General features: G+C 39.6%; 1 protein-coding gene across 1 annotated transcript in view; it reads right to left on the bottom strand.

Annotated features, from left to right (window-relative positions):
• The window catches only part of xpr1b (xenotropic and polytropic retrovirus receptor 1b), a 32,329-nt gene extending 17,736 nt beyond the window's left edge, over positions 1-14,593 (bottom strand). Inside the window, exons 1-2 of the mRNA XM_066681690.1 lie at positions 14,215-14,593; positions 8,403-8,454 (exon numbers count right to left, since the gene is read on the bottom strand). Of these exons, the coding sequence (XP_066537787.1) occupies positions 8,403-8,454; positions 14,215-14,283 (121 nt within the window). The 5' untranslated portion in view covers positions 14,284-14,593. The remainder of the gene's footprint in view (positions 1-8,402; positions 8,455-14,214) is intronic.
• Between the last annotated feature and the right edge of the window lie 206 nt (positions 14,594-14,799).

Genomic DNA, 14,799 nt, shown 5'->3' with positions numbered 1-14,799 from the left:
TAGAAGGTGGCTTCACTCTCAAACACATTCAGGGATGTCGAGATCTGGTGACTGGGAAAACTAACAGCTTCTGATTGGCAAAGTTTAACATTTTCCATTTCCCTTTTTTTTTTAAGTCTGTAGTGGAAATTTGCTCACGTTTTTACATGTGGAAATTTAGGGAAAAACACAGGCAGTGCAGATTTTAAATAGGGACTACTGAGCCGTCGTTTAGCCCAGGGTAAATAAAAAAAATAAATAAATAAATAAAAAAAAAAAAAAATAAAATAAACCAGGTTAGCTTCTGAAAATCTTACCTGTGCAAGTCATGCACAAATTTAATGGGAAACAAGATAGGGGTGGGCGATATGTCACTAAAATACTATCGCAGTATTTCAGGGTATTTTGGCGATAGTGATATTTTTGGCAATAGGAACAAAACACTGAAAGACTTTTATTCATTTCAAGAACACGTAGAATAATGTTTTGTTGCAATAGTTTCCAACAAAATATGTGTTATAATAACTTGAACTATACTTATTTTACCACGAATGTAACCATTTCAAACATTCAGAAGCACTTACCAAAAAGAAAAAAAAAATCTGTAAACATTTGCTTTGTAAACAACAGTAACTGTTAAATAAAAAATACAGTTGCGTATAAATCTACAACAACTTTTTTGGAGTAAATTTATCCACCTCATAGCCACTTTCCAATGTACATTACTGTGCATAAACAACTCGTGTAAAGAATGTATGCCATATTATGGGCAAGAAGTCAGTACGTAAACATGTACGAATATCACTATTATCACGATATTGATGTTTTATTTTATTCATTCATTCATTATCTGTAACCACTTATCCAATTCAGGGTCGCGGTGGGTCCAGAGCCTACCTGGAATCATTGGGTGCAAGGCAGGAATACACCCTGGAGGGGGCGCCAGTCCTTCACAGGGCAACACACACACACACACACACACACACACATTCACTCACACCTACGGACGCTTTTGAGTAACCAATCCACCTAACAACGTGTGTTTTTGGACTGTGGGAGGAAACCCACGCGGACACGGGGAGAACACACCAACTCCTCACAGACAGTCACTCGGAGCGGGAATCGAACCCACAACCCTTGGAGCTGTGTGACTGCGACACTACCTGCTGCCCTTGTTTTATTTTATCCTTTTAAAAATTACCAATATGATATGGCACAGCCCAAAAAGTAAGAAAAAAGAATCTGAATTAACCTGTACAATTACATAAATGTAAGCCTGGTCTACATGTATAGATGTTTTAAAAAGCTGAGGGTTTTGTCTGTTTTGGCCTTCCTTTAACATGAAAAACAGTGTTGTAGGTCTGGAGGTTTTCAAAAACACTCTCCAAGTTGGAGATTTTGAAAACACTATTGTTAGTGGTGTTGTGTTTACGGGCAAAACATAGCTTTTCGAAAACAGTGTCTGTCTCTGGCTGAAATTTAAATAGCTTCTCATTCTCTATATAGTGAATGCCATAGGTCAAACCTATAACGTATACATGTAGATAGCTTAGATCTCAGATTCCCATATATGAATGAATATAAAAAGTTGATTTAGAAATACACAAGGCATTATTATGAATCGACTTTCAGCAATTTCATGACTTGCCTAGTGCACTACATAAGGGGTATGAGGTGATTTGAGATATTTTCAAAAAAGAAACGAGGAATGTCCAGATACGTGATGGGGCCCAAGAATCCTACAATATATGAACATTTGCTCAATAATTTTTGCTGACCTCAATATTGTTCACTGTGTTTACTTGTGTTTGTTTACATAAGAAATAAGGTCACCAGTATTTTAACCACTCGCTCTGTTCTGTTCTGTGTAGGATTTATATATATATATATATATATATATATATATATATATATATATATGAAGCATCACCAAGACACGAAGCACAGATCCTATGCATATATACACACTCACACATATATCCCTCATTTGGTGTTCCCAGACGTACAGGGATCACAGATTTTTGGTGTGGGGACTGAGGCATTCTTTTGTTATTGTGGTTTAAAGCTTTAAAAAAGTGATTAGAAAACACGAAAAGAAATCAGATAATATTCACGCCTTTAAGATCAGAACAGGTTGTCCATACTGTTCCACTCTACACGTTACACTACACTGTCAGAAAGCACTCATCTTGACGGTGGAATTTTGAGCGAATGATCTCACTATGAGCCAGCCCAAGCACTGTCATAACAACCTGCGTAACTTTTCGCCCAAACGTCCTGAAATGAAGGGGTTGAGCCTTGGCAATCAAGGCCCTGGGCAGCTAACGTCACGGCCACAAGCGCCGCTCCGTCGACCTGAAGCCAGGCCCCCGGCTCCAGCTCCAGGTGCTAGCGCCTTCTAAATCTGAAATGATCACAGTTTAAACTGCGCTTAACCAGCACCCCTAAAAAAAGCATAAACAGTCAGGGAAAGCAGATTACTGTTATTTACAGATAATTACAGCCGACCTGAGCCCACAGCTTTGAACACGGAGAGGCCTTGCTGCCGTCCTGAACAGAGGAAAGGAAAACACAACAAAGTATCAGCAGCATCTGGGAGAGAGAGTGGGGGTGATTGTGTGTGTGTGAGTGTGTGTGTGAGAGAACAGGACAATCCTTGTTTATCTGACAGCTTTGACCTTTAACGAAAGCGTATTTGTCTGAGCTGCCTTCCACAAGTTTCCACTGAGCATGGGTCTTAAGAGAAATTGCAGGCAATGAATGGGTCAAGTTTTCGGCTCAAAGCAGTGTCCTATTCATTGACCGCTGAAGCTGAAGGCCGTGTCCGTGGTGCTCTTCTCATCCCAAATATGGAAGACTTGGGGCTAGCATCAACATGGATTTCTCTCTAGTGCGGGCAGTACTCTGTGTCACAGCAAAACAAACAGATGTTCTGCTGCTGCAACAGGCGGCAGCCCTCATATATTCACTGTTGTAAATAATGTTTATTTATTACATGCTTTGTAAAGTATTGTACATTTGTATTTAAATCATTATTGGAACTGGATGGTGACCAGTGATTACAGCCACTCTCCACTTGTTTTTAAATAAGCATTTACCCGTGTTATGTTCAATAAACACTGTCCATTTGATCAGCTCCACTGAACACACAGAAGCATTGGAGTCCGTCCCTTACTCTGCATATTTTGCTTGCTCCCTTTCACTCTGTTCTTCAATAGTCAGGACCCCGACAGAGCAGGAAGGATTCGGGCGGTGGATCATTCTCAGTGCTGCAGTGACACTGATATGGTGGCGGTGTATTAGTGTGTGTCACCCTGGTACCAGTGTATCAGACACAGCAGTTGCTGCTGGAGTTTTAAAACCCTGTGTCGACTCTGTTAGACACACCTACCTATCTGTTTCTGCACATTGTGAGTTGGCCGTCCTCTTGTCCTTCATCAGTGGACAATGGACGCTGTCGACTGGATGTTTTTGGTTGGTGGATTATTCATGGTTCATTAAGAGCTTTAAAAACCTCAAGCAGCACTGCTGTGTCTGAACCATGGTTTCCTACTCTCCTCCAGAAGTTACATAGTGCAGTTTCTGCATTGCTGAGCCCTGAGTATCAATGACAGGTCAGAGAAGCATGATAATGATTTTGAAGTTGTAATTTGAAGGTAAAAACACTACCTAGTGTTCCTTTAATGCAGTCAGGATGCAAGAGGTTCATCGCTGAGGCGATATGTAAACCATCCCCCCTGTGAAACTCTTCCAATTCAGAGGATCAATATCCCTTGTTCTGTTGAGTAATCAGTTGTAATCAATAATCAGGACAGTCCTAATCAGAACGGTAGCCTGTGTTTTGTTGCATAATCAGTAATTCGCTCCTCTACCCCATTCATCATTGATTAGTTTCACAGCATGATGGCTGTGGACCAGTTATTATTCTAGTGGTGGGCCTTTGTCAGTACACCAGTGATTACTGTGAGGTTTACAGGCAAAAATATCCAACCAGCAGTGGCTCTGTGGTCAGAACTGACCAGTAATCAAGGGCTAGAAGTTGCAAGAAATGTGCCAATGAGATTTGAAGCCGAAGAACATATAGATAACCAACAATGATGATAACCACGTAGAGCTGTTCAACATTTACACAAAAGCACACACTTAAAGACCTTCTGGTTGATACGACAGACTTTAGACACTTGCTGAGAAATTAGGCAAGAGTTGTCGATAATGACATCATCATAAACACTGCGTCCTGTAACTGTAACAGTGTCTTCACACAAAGTAGCACAGTGACCCAGAGCAAAACAAGTCGTGCTTAGTCATGTCCACACAACGCCATGATCCTGATGGGGAAAAAAATACCAGGACGTCACTGTAATGGCACACTCTCACGGCTCGTCAACAACTTTGCTGTTTTCACTGTCCACAAAAAAGAAACAGCTAAGCGGCCTGAACAGGAAACTCAGTCAAAGATTATTGTACAACACCAAGACTGGACGGAAAAACGGGATCGGAAACTTCAACATATCTCAGTCACACAGAAGCGAAGGGCGGCTTAAATAAAAAGTCATTTCACTTCCATTAGAGACTTCAGAGTCAGAGCGAGAACACCTTTAACCACGAGGATGAGAACAGACGTGTCATAACAGAAACTCACTTTGAAAGATTAACACAGAGTCCATGACGAAGCACAAAAGCTGCACTTTCTGTGAGAAAGGAATTAAAAAGTGACTCTGGCATTTCCTTCAGTGTCATAATATTAATCTGTGCTTCGTCAAACGTGTCTGTACGTGGAAGTATCTGCCTAAAAAAAGTGTCCAAACGAGAGGCGGCCACTCCAGCCATGTCTGGCCACTGTTGTAGACATGAAGCAGTGTCTCAAATTCGCTCAAAGCTTAGAGCAACACTGCAGAGTAACACACTGAAAAATCTGATAATCACATATGAGTATGTATTCTAATCTTCAGCAGCTAATGTAAAAAATACAACCGCAGTAATAGCTGTGAGATACTTAACTTGAGCTACTGACCTAAGTTTCGAGTCACAGATGCCTACAAGGCATGTAAAAGTCAATGTGTATATGTCAGGTTAGTTATATGCAGAAGATAATGTTCAGTTTAAGGTGTAGTTCACGATTGAAATCACAAAAAACTTTTTATACAATTCAGATTATCTCAACAGAAAGAACTCCAAATGTTGAAAAGCAAGAGCCAAAATGAGGATATTGCTCTATTGCTACTGCATAGGTGAGTAATATTGCCTTACTTTTGCTGTTTCGGATCACTTAAGGTGGAAATGTCTCCAACCTTGGGAGAAGGCTAAATGCATTAACGAAAGTGCCACAAAAATAAACAACTGATTTATAAATGAGTTTCTGAGGTAATTCAAACAGTGAATAAAAACATAAGAAGTTAAACCTCAGTCAGGAACAAACAATATTGTTTTTTCTCTCCTCAACAAACCGTTCCACATTAAAGATGCTTAGCTTCTGATTATAAACAACCAGAGAAAACAGTGCTTAGCCACAATCATAGACACTCCCCTTAATAATAAAAATAATAATATATGTTTTTAAATAAGATAATAATTTCAATAAAATGCATTAGTAAAAACCTAAAGGCTTTCATTTTTTACGTCAAAAGAGTAGCAGAGGCTGCCCTTTCAGAGGAGCTAATGAGCTAACGCTACGACTAATGCTAACAATACCTTGCTGTCTTCCACTCATTATTCAATTTCTCCTGCACAATGATATCTGAATCATTTTGGAATTGGCCCATATTTGTCCTCTGACAGAAATTTAGCTTTAAAGGGAATGTCTACGGTTGTGGGCAAGCACAGATTTACCCTCTGCATTTTTTAAAGGTAGAACAGTGTTTCTGAGGGGGAAAACACTGCTGTTAGTACATGGCTGAAGTATAACCTGTCTCTAAGTTTTATTCACTGTTTGAATTACCACAGAAACTCATTTGTAACTTGTGTTGTTTCGTTTTGTAGCACTGTCTGTAATGCAGTTAGCTGTCTCCTGAATTTAAAGACACTTCCACTTTAGCAAAAAAGTCAATATCAACCTGCTATGGAGCAGGAATTAAGCAATATCCTCATTTCGGTTCATGCTTTTCAACATTTGTTGTTTAAAAATACTCCAGACACCTCTGCCATGAACAGAGAGAAAGACTAGCACACCAGACAAGGACAGTTTGTTTTTTACTCATTTACAGACACTGAGGCTTTGTAAACACATTAGACCAGTTTTGAGCACACCAACAGACCAAAGAGCAGCAAATGATGAGGGAACATCTTCTAAACTTTATTTTTTGATTACAGTCATGAACTATGATTTTATCTGCTGAAATCTTTGGCTTTTAACTGATATCCATAACACATTTATTGTAGTCAGGATGAGCTAAATACATAATTTTTCCAATTGTATTGCATGTATAACCTTCTAGCCTTTGCTAGAAATTGCTAAACTGAAACAGCAGTGACTCAAATAATAGCACTTTATTTCCTTCTCCAATTAATAAACAAAATGTGTGTAAATATAAGAGGAAAGAGGGGGCAGGGTTACATAATTAACAAAGGGATGTGTGCATGCACTTCTGAGTGCATCCAGCTGCAGTCCGAGGTGATATAACACTGTCTGCGATAAGACCAGCACAATTTCGTGCATGAGGGTCTTATAATTATAGAAGCAGCTATTTGTGAGACTCATTTGAATCCGTCTGGATGAGCTTAATATTACCATTTTGAAATGTGTATTTTCATTATTAAATAAAGGTAACTCTATAGTTGGGGTTCTCTGTTCCAATCATGACAATTTCTATGCAAGAGTTTTAACATCCAGATTCAAAAGGCACATTTCAGGAGAACACTTAATGCGCATTGGGGGTTACAGTTGGGCCAAAAGAGGTAGCACCACTTGGGAATTTTAACAATAAGTGATTTACCTTCAGTACACACATCTGGTTTCTTGGTTTTCTTTTTCAAGTTTTAAAGAAATTCCAACAAAAATGTTAACACTGTGAAATTGTGAACTGCAATTGAATGGATTACTAGCATACCATTTTTTTATATCTGACTTCATTACACTGAGCAATGTCTACATATATTGGACTGACAGAATTACATCACTGTTGCACATACAACATCAATAAAATAAATGTTACAACATGGCAGCAATGTGTGCCAAGTTTGTCTGATGTCGTTTCCTGCTAGTGGAGAGATGCAAATGAGTAGATTCCAATTCTGTTGATGCCTTACATTTACTTAAGTGTAAACAAAGCAAGATTTTATCTGCATATGCTTCATATTTATGAACAATATTTGGACTGCAGTTACAACGCTAAAATAAGGCCAAATGTTGTGATAATTCCTCGCCAAGTGGAAGAGCTGAAAAAAGGAGTCATGTTCATAATGAAATCACAATTTAAATGTGTGCAATTTTCAAATCAATGTTATCAAGTCTTTAAGTGTTTTAATTGGGGACACTGCGCTTCTACAATGTAGAACAACCTGAAGCAAGAAAACACTCTCTAAATGGCATCGTGGCACTTTACAATTAATTGAAAAAATTAAAATAATTGAAATAAATAAATTAAATTTAAAATAACTGCAATTTAACCATAATCGCAAATATCTCAGTTAGGTATTTCCCCCGAGTTGTTCATCCCTACCTAGAAAGCTAAATTTATAAATGAGAGCATTCTCATTTGTCAGGGGTTTTACAAACGGTTCATAAAATGTAAAATGTAATGTTTCAACATGCACTATTCTCTCTGAAGTTGACTGAATCCTCCTGGCTGGACGAATATCACAATAAATTAAACATTTTATACTGTGACATATATCCCTAGTCTAAACTAATCGTAAATCAGATCTAACCACTGGTTTACACCCTGCTGTGAATGCTGATGTTGCTGTGATTGTGCTGTGGGAAAGATTAAGCTCCAAAAGGCCTGCTTTCTCTCAGAATAAATAATTGAATTTGTTAAGCAAATAGGATAGAAGATGAGTAATGATTGCTCTGGACGCTGCAGTGTGAGGAACAATGTGCGGGGGGGGGGGGGGGGGGTATGAGGAAACCTATGGAGCTTTGTTCAGGGTTGCTAAGCACCGTGTGGCAGATGTGCTCAGAGGAGAACGTCCCATCTCTTCATCCAGCTCAGAGCTAGATGCGTCAGAGAGTGGAGAGTGAACGGTTCAGATTCTGAATTTAATTTAAAATGCAATAACTTTTATTTGTAATAATAGCACTAATCTAATATCTTTTAGTTGCAATAGCAGATCTTGGCAGTTAGTGTCCTCCTGCAAGCGTGTTGAGCTCTAGTGCTGTTGTGTTAGCAGTAGTTTGATTTTAAATAAATAAATAAACTCAACGTAGTTGAAACATATTTATATTGATAAAGCCAATAGATTTATTTCCCACAATAAATATTCACCTTCAACTGATGGAGCCTGGTCCTGGGCAGAATACAGCATCTCCTTGAAAGCCTGGGAAAAGAGGAAGAGGGACAATAAGACATGTTTTCCACGACTTTAACAATCAGCATGTACCCTGCACATCAGCATGTGACTGCCATTTCTGACCTCGGCTGGAAATAAGCCGTGGAGAAAAGAAGAGGAACTGTCCAAAACTGGAGAGGAAATGGCAGATAATCACGGTGCTTCACGCTTCCATTCGACAGGCTGCTATTTTTTGGCACTTAGAGAAATAAAGGCTGTGCTCCCCCACTCCAACCCCACCGAATCCTCACCAAAATAACCCCATTAGATCCATCCAAAACAGAAGAGCCCAGGTGATGCATTGTGCGCAGTAATCATTTTAAAGTAATGTACAGAAAAGACATGGAGAGAGAGAGAGAGAGAGAGAGAGAGAGAGAGAGAGAGAAACAAAACCACCCAGTTATTTTTCTGTGGGCTGCCTAACTCTAAAAATGGGATAAATCTAGTTGTTCTGACTTTGTGCTGCATCTCACTTAAAGTAAGATTTTAGAAATGCCTCGCCCTCTCAGTAGATTCTCTCCAATCACAGCTCTGGACACACTACAAAGACGAGGATAAACGGGGCAAATAAACCACAATAGAAATTGGAGCACTGAGTAAAAACAAACAAAACCTGAACAGAGAGAAAAAGGGGGAAAAAAGACTAAAAAGGCCAGCGATTCTCATTCTTAACAGGAGGTGAGACTGGTGGGTCTTAACACGGCTGTTAAGACAGAGTAAGACAACTGCTGTGTTTGATCCTTGTGGTAGTTTGACCAAAATATGTCACAGATGTTTCTTTAAGACCCCAGTTCACTCATGGAAAAGGGTAGAACACATCATTTTTAATGGAGTCTCAGTCAAACTGCAGGAGGTAGATAAAACAGCGTCACCAGCAAAACTTAAACAAAATGTACCATGCTTAATCGGGAAGTCTATCTTTTGTTTTAATATAAATTGCATCTTAAAAGACTGGTATTAAATTACTAAAGAAAGGCATTAGGAAAAGAATGTCTGAATGGATGGGGGTCTCTAGTTCTCAGCATTTACTGATTCACTCAGTTTTAATCAGCTCTTGCTTCACTTCTAATTTTTCCCCTGCCTTCAGCATTATAGTCTTTGCAGGACATTAGGTTACAGTAAGGAGGACCTGAGAGGTGAGGGAATGGCCCTAGTGCTGGGCAATATGACTGGTGGTGGTCTGAACACCCCCTTCCCCCTCAGTGTTTACATTTGACGCCTTATGTTCAGTGTTTTATTCACTAAAGTCCAAACAACAGACACAGCATTTTTCTTTGGCACGAGCTGCTCAAGTTGCTTGGCTGAACTCTGTGTTTAAGTTGTTTCCAAGTGGAAGATTGGATGGGACAGAATCACATGACTACAGTGCGTTAGTGTGGTTTTAAATGGGACAGTATATGAACACACACTGAGGGACATTAACAGACTTATCAGCAACAAATATTAATAGAATTAAATAAATATTGAATATTATCGCTATATATGATTAACTGCCCAGCCCTACATCTATCTTGGTCTGGTTACCTTTGTTATGACTGGAGTTGGCAATTTTTCATTTTTGGTAGATCTACAACAGAGTGTCAAAATCAAACACCAAACAAATTACTTCAAATGGTCTTGAATGGGGCATGAGCAGTAGCACATGAACTAAACAGTGTGGAACCATTTCACAGGCAAGCAATTTATAATCTCCTGCTCACAAGGAGTATAAACCCAAAGAACACCACCCAAGAACTTGAAATCCTACTTGAGAGGTCTGCACGTTTCATTGCTCAGCATTTTTCTGTCTTCAACATTAAAGCAGGGCTCCTTGCAGGATTCTGGGTGAAAGGTCACATCTCGCAGTAGGAAGATACAGAGGTGAGGGAATGGCAAGATCTAGGCCTTAGCTTCAAAAATCAATAACCACATCAAGCCCTGCCTGCTTTCAAACCTCATTAGCTGTTACGCTAACAAACACTGACTTGATCAGGGGGTGATGGGGGACGTCGACCAAGAGATAAACCAGGTTAGCTGCAAGGCCAGAGAAATCACCATCACCTCTGCAGAGACTAAGAAACACTCAAAACAACTCCTTCAACAGAAGACTGGTCAGAAAAACATAAGGGCAGGAAACCACAAACAACAACAAGAAAAAAATCCATTCCCATATTCCTGCTGACCTTCCCAGGACTCGTAACTAAGGTGTCACTTTACGACGTTCACAAACCACCCAGGAGAATGTGGGAGAAGAAAACAACAAAGTGACTGTTCTCTCCGTAAGCCTGGAGTCAGCATAAACCAGATCTCCGTAGACCACACTGTAGGTCTGGGAGGTCAACAGCACTTAAATCTCATACACTAGGTAGTACGTATGGCCCTTTTATCCACTTCTGCTTCTCAAGTGTCCGGATTTTTAATGACACAAATGAAAAACACGGTCAACGCTATCTGTAATTGTTCATAAAGGTACATAGCACCTACCCAACAATTAAACTGATTGTGTTAACAGGAGGTAATTAGTCTAGACAAACAGGTCCACATTTACTGTGCATTTCAGTGGACTTTGTACTAGTTTTGGCGAGCAGTATTTGAGACCATAATGCTCTCTAGCTTCATAAGGATAGGGTCGTGGACGAACTTGTAAAAGTGACTGTTAAAGCAGAAAGACCCATTTTTCGCATTCTTCCAAGTCTATGCACTATAAATCTAAAATGTGCAATATTCCAAACATGGCCACCTCCTCCAGACCTCAGAGGTATTTTCATTTCCCCTGAAATGAGCTTACATCAGCATTTTAAATCCATGAAAAGCACCAAGAAGAGGCTGTAGCTGGTGCTAAGAACAGCCAATCTAGGCTCTTATCTCTAACAAATCTAAGGGTGTCAAAGGAGCATTTCTCATCCATTTTCAGGAAAATACTTCAGCTGCGGTCAAGAAACTGGGTGGAAAAGGGGTGCATGAAACCCATTGCCATTTAAAAACTTACAGCTGCAAAGTGGGACAATCCTGTTCCTTTAGTTAAAGGTGCAGACATACCCTTGAAGATACCCTGCCTCACCCCCACAGTTGTAGTGAGTGTGTATGAGGCCTCAACAGCAATCCAAGATGGCTGACGATTATAGGGACCACACAACACCCAGTAAACAATTATCATTCTTCACGTAACAACCCAGCTTTTAATTCTCATTAGCTGAGTGGGCCACGTTCATAGACAGTAACCTATCCACTTTACTCAAGGAGGGTGATGACTAATCGGTTACCAAGCGTCAGGACAGCAATAATCTCATTATGTGTAGGCCATTAAACCTGAAGGAGCTGGAGTGCACTAAAGCCCTGTGACCGAGCCAGTGCCCACTGTCAATTACGGTGGGACTGCCTCATACGCGGCCATGTGAAATAATTCAATCATGTCGCCTGCCTTGCAGTGTTCTTTGAAGGCCTGTGTCAACGTGTTATGGGACGTGGAGATTAGCTTAATGTGGTAGGTTACGCAGCGGTGAAAAAGAAAATGAAAAAGAAAATGAAAGGCAACTTCAAACAACACAGAAAAGAAGCAAGCAAAATCTAAGCAAACCTGTTAGGGAGGGACAGTAAATCCACATGTCTGCAGAAATGACTGCAGGCATGAACTTGGGACACCAGGTTGGTGGTTGTTGGCTTTTTGTTTCTGTCTAGTGAGACACTAAAAATTAAGCTTCAAGTTGCCACACTGCTGTGCTTAAAATTCTACAATTTTTTCACAAGTGAACACAGTTCTGGGTCTTAATAAAACGTTTGTTACCTGCATTGGACAAAAAACAGGGTTAAAAACACCATAGCAGCATTCTCCCCATCTAAATAGCTCTGTTCTGAACGGCTGTTTTCAGCAAGCGCCTGTTCCTTTAAATGATCATGAGCCGCTCGCTGTTCACCCCGACCTTGAGTGCACAGCAGTAAGGAGCAGAGTGCTGTTTTTTAGCCATTTTCTTCTCTGTTCTATTTTTACACATTAATCTTTTTTTTCCAGGTTTGTTGTTTCTGATTTATGCTTTAATTTCATCTTTGCAGGCCCAGTGCTGTGATTGGACTCCAACAACAGTGCAGTACATAAGAATGGCTTGTTTTATCCCATCATTTCTGACTTAGGAAGGCCATAAAAATTAACTGGATGATCTTGTTTCACAGCGTGTGGGTTGGTAGGCTCCAGATATACACATTAACAAGCACAATCATTAGAAAATTATTATTTCATAGTAGTCCTCTTTAAGCTGCCAGGATATGCCTCCAAATGTTGGCACAAAAGTGTGATGTAAACAGACACTGGAAGACTGGGCCTAAACATTAGTTTCTGCATAACTACAGAACTGTACACAAATCCAAGAACACCCTTCATCTTATTAATTTCCAGTAAACATGAAAGTTATTTTAAAGTTATTATTTAAAACATGTTTACACAGAAATTTCAACAAATACATAGGTCTATATCTTTTCAAAATGAAGCATGAATAATGTATCTAATGGCTACTTTGTCTGCAAAAAGAAGGATGTTCTTTGACTTTTGTACTCTATTTTCCCAACACATGGATCATTGTCATGTGAGAGGAGCGTCTTAATAATGCTTTTTTTTTACCAGCATTCCCAGTTTGATGGCAGATCGGTTAATTGAACAACTGACTATAAGTGGAGTGACTGAGCTTTTCCAGGGCCTTTAATCCAAGGTACACCATGCGCCACCATTGCCTTATTAGATTAGTTCATTAATATCTGATTATTTTTATCAGTATGCAAGCTGTCATGCTTCCACCGTAACCCTTTACCTGATGTCAACACTGTATATGCGTGACAATGTAGTCAGATATTCAAACACATTTTGCCATTCGGGTTGTTATGATAAAGTCTGCGGCTTGTGTAGACTTGTACTGGCAAAGACTAATTTTAATAGCTCCCTACTGCCTAAAGAGAGCATTAAATACAGGGGAAGACAAAACAGTTCATCATGATACATATATTCACAATAAGTGGTGACAAGTGTAAATATCACTATATTTTTTTGCAAAAATAAAAACATTCTAGCGGTGATGTATTTTAAAAATGTGATCAAAACTATAGTTATAATGATCATTATTCAACACATCACATAGTGACATGACAACTTAAAATATGTAATATATAAGTATATATGTAAACTATATTTTGAGTTCCTTAAACAGCCCACAGGTGATATGCATATTGTTTATATATACACACACACACAAACACATCTTATCAATTGGTAACATTGTGTTATATAATACATAATTATGGTCATGCTGTTGTTCGGGGTTCCTTAAATGCTTATGATACCCACAATATAACCAGGCACTGATGATGTATATCGTGATACCAATACAATAGCCTCACATTGCTCAGCTCAATTGTGACTATGACATGAAACTATGCCTCAAATACATAAATAACCTTATAGTTAATTACATGTGGGTTAAGGATGATATGTGTGAATTTTAATGGTTTTCTATTAGACATTAGTGACCTACATCAGCAGTTTGAGACTGAGTCCTAGATAAACATGACAGTAGTGGCATGACATGGATTAAACCTAGCCTTGTATTATGTGTTAATATCATTCAGCCATTTAAAAACGGTTTATTCAGAGTTTAAGCTCATTCTGAGTCTCTAACCCGGGCCACTGTGTCTGTAGCTTGTTCTTCATCTCCCTGAAAGAACCCGTTCCACCTTAAATGGTTTAATTTAAGGTGGAGCGGAAGATTATAGCTGTATCGTCCTCACCTCATACTGAATGTACTGTTTCCTCCACTCCGGAGTGATGTGCGCCGACAAATGTTCGGTAAATTTCATCCTGTGTGATGTTATCCCCTCTGAAGGGCTTCTTTCGGGGCAATGAAATGAACGTTCACCTCGGCTAAATCGGAATAAATACGGTTTAACGAACGAAAAGCTCCTCTCTATCTCTTTCCACAGCGGACGTTAAAACGGTCGCTCTCCGCCGCTCGCCACAATAACAAAACCAAACGCGGGGAAACCGACTCTCCTCAGGCATGTTCTTAAAACACCCCACACTTGGCTATTTCTTTTATTCTGTATACATTTTTTCCAGCTGGAAAAAGCGCCCACGAAGCCTGCTCACTCGTCGCCCGTTTCCCCACCGTGTTTTCTGAAGCCCAACGGTCTGGCAGCCGCCATAGTGTTGTCAGGTCAATGACGCCATCGCCTCGTCATATACATCAGCGACTATACAGGAGGGGGAAGAGTGTTTTTCACACGAAGAATTGACACTGTTTCGCCAGTGTTTCTTGTTTTATTTAACCCAAATCAACATACAATGCCTGTAACGTCCCATACTTTAATGAGTTT

The sequence above is a fragment of the Hoplias malabaricus genome, chromosome 9 (genome assembly GCF_029633855.1).
Source record: "Hoplias malabaricus isolate fHopMal1 chromosome 9, fHopMal1.hap1, whole genome shotgun sequence".
In the NCBI taxonomy this organism is placed as follows: domain Eukaryota; kingdom Metazoa; phylum Chordata; class Actinopteri; order Characiformes; family Erythrinidae; genus Hoplias; species Hoplias malabaricus.
The sequence above is the reverse complement of the archived record's forward strand: the minus strand, read 5'-3'. Positions and strand labels throughout refer to the sequence as shown.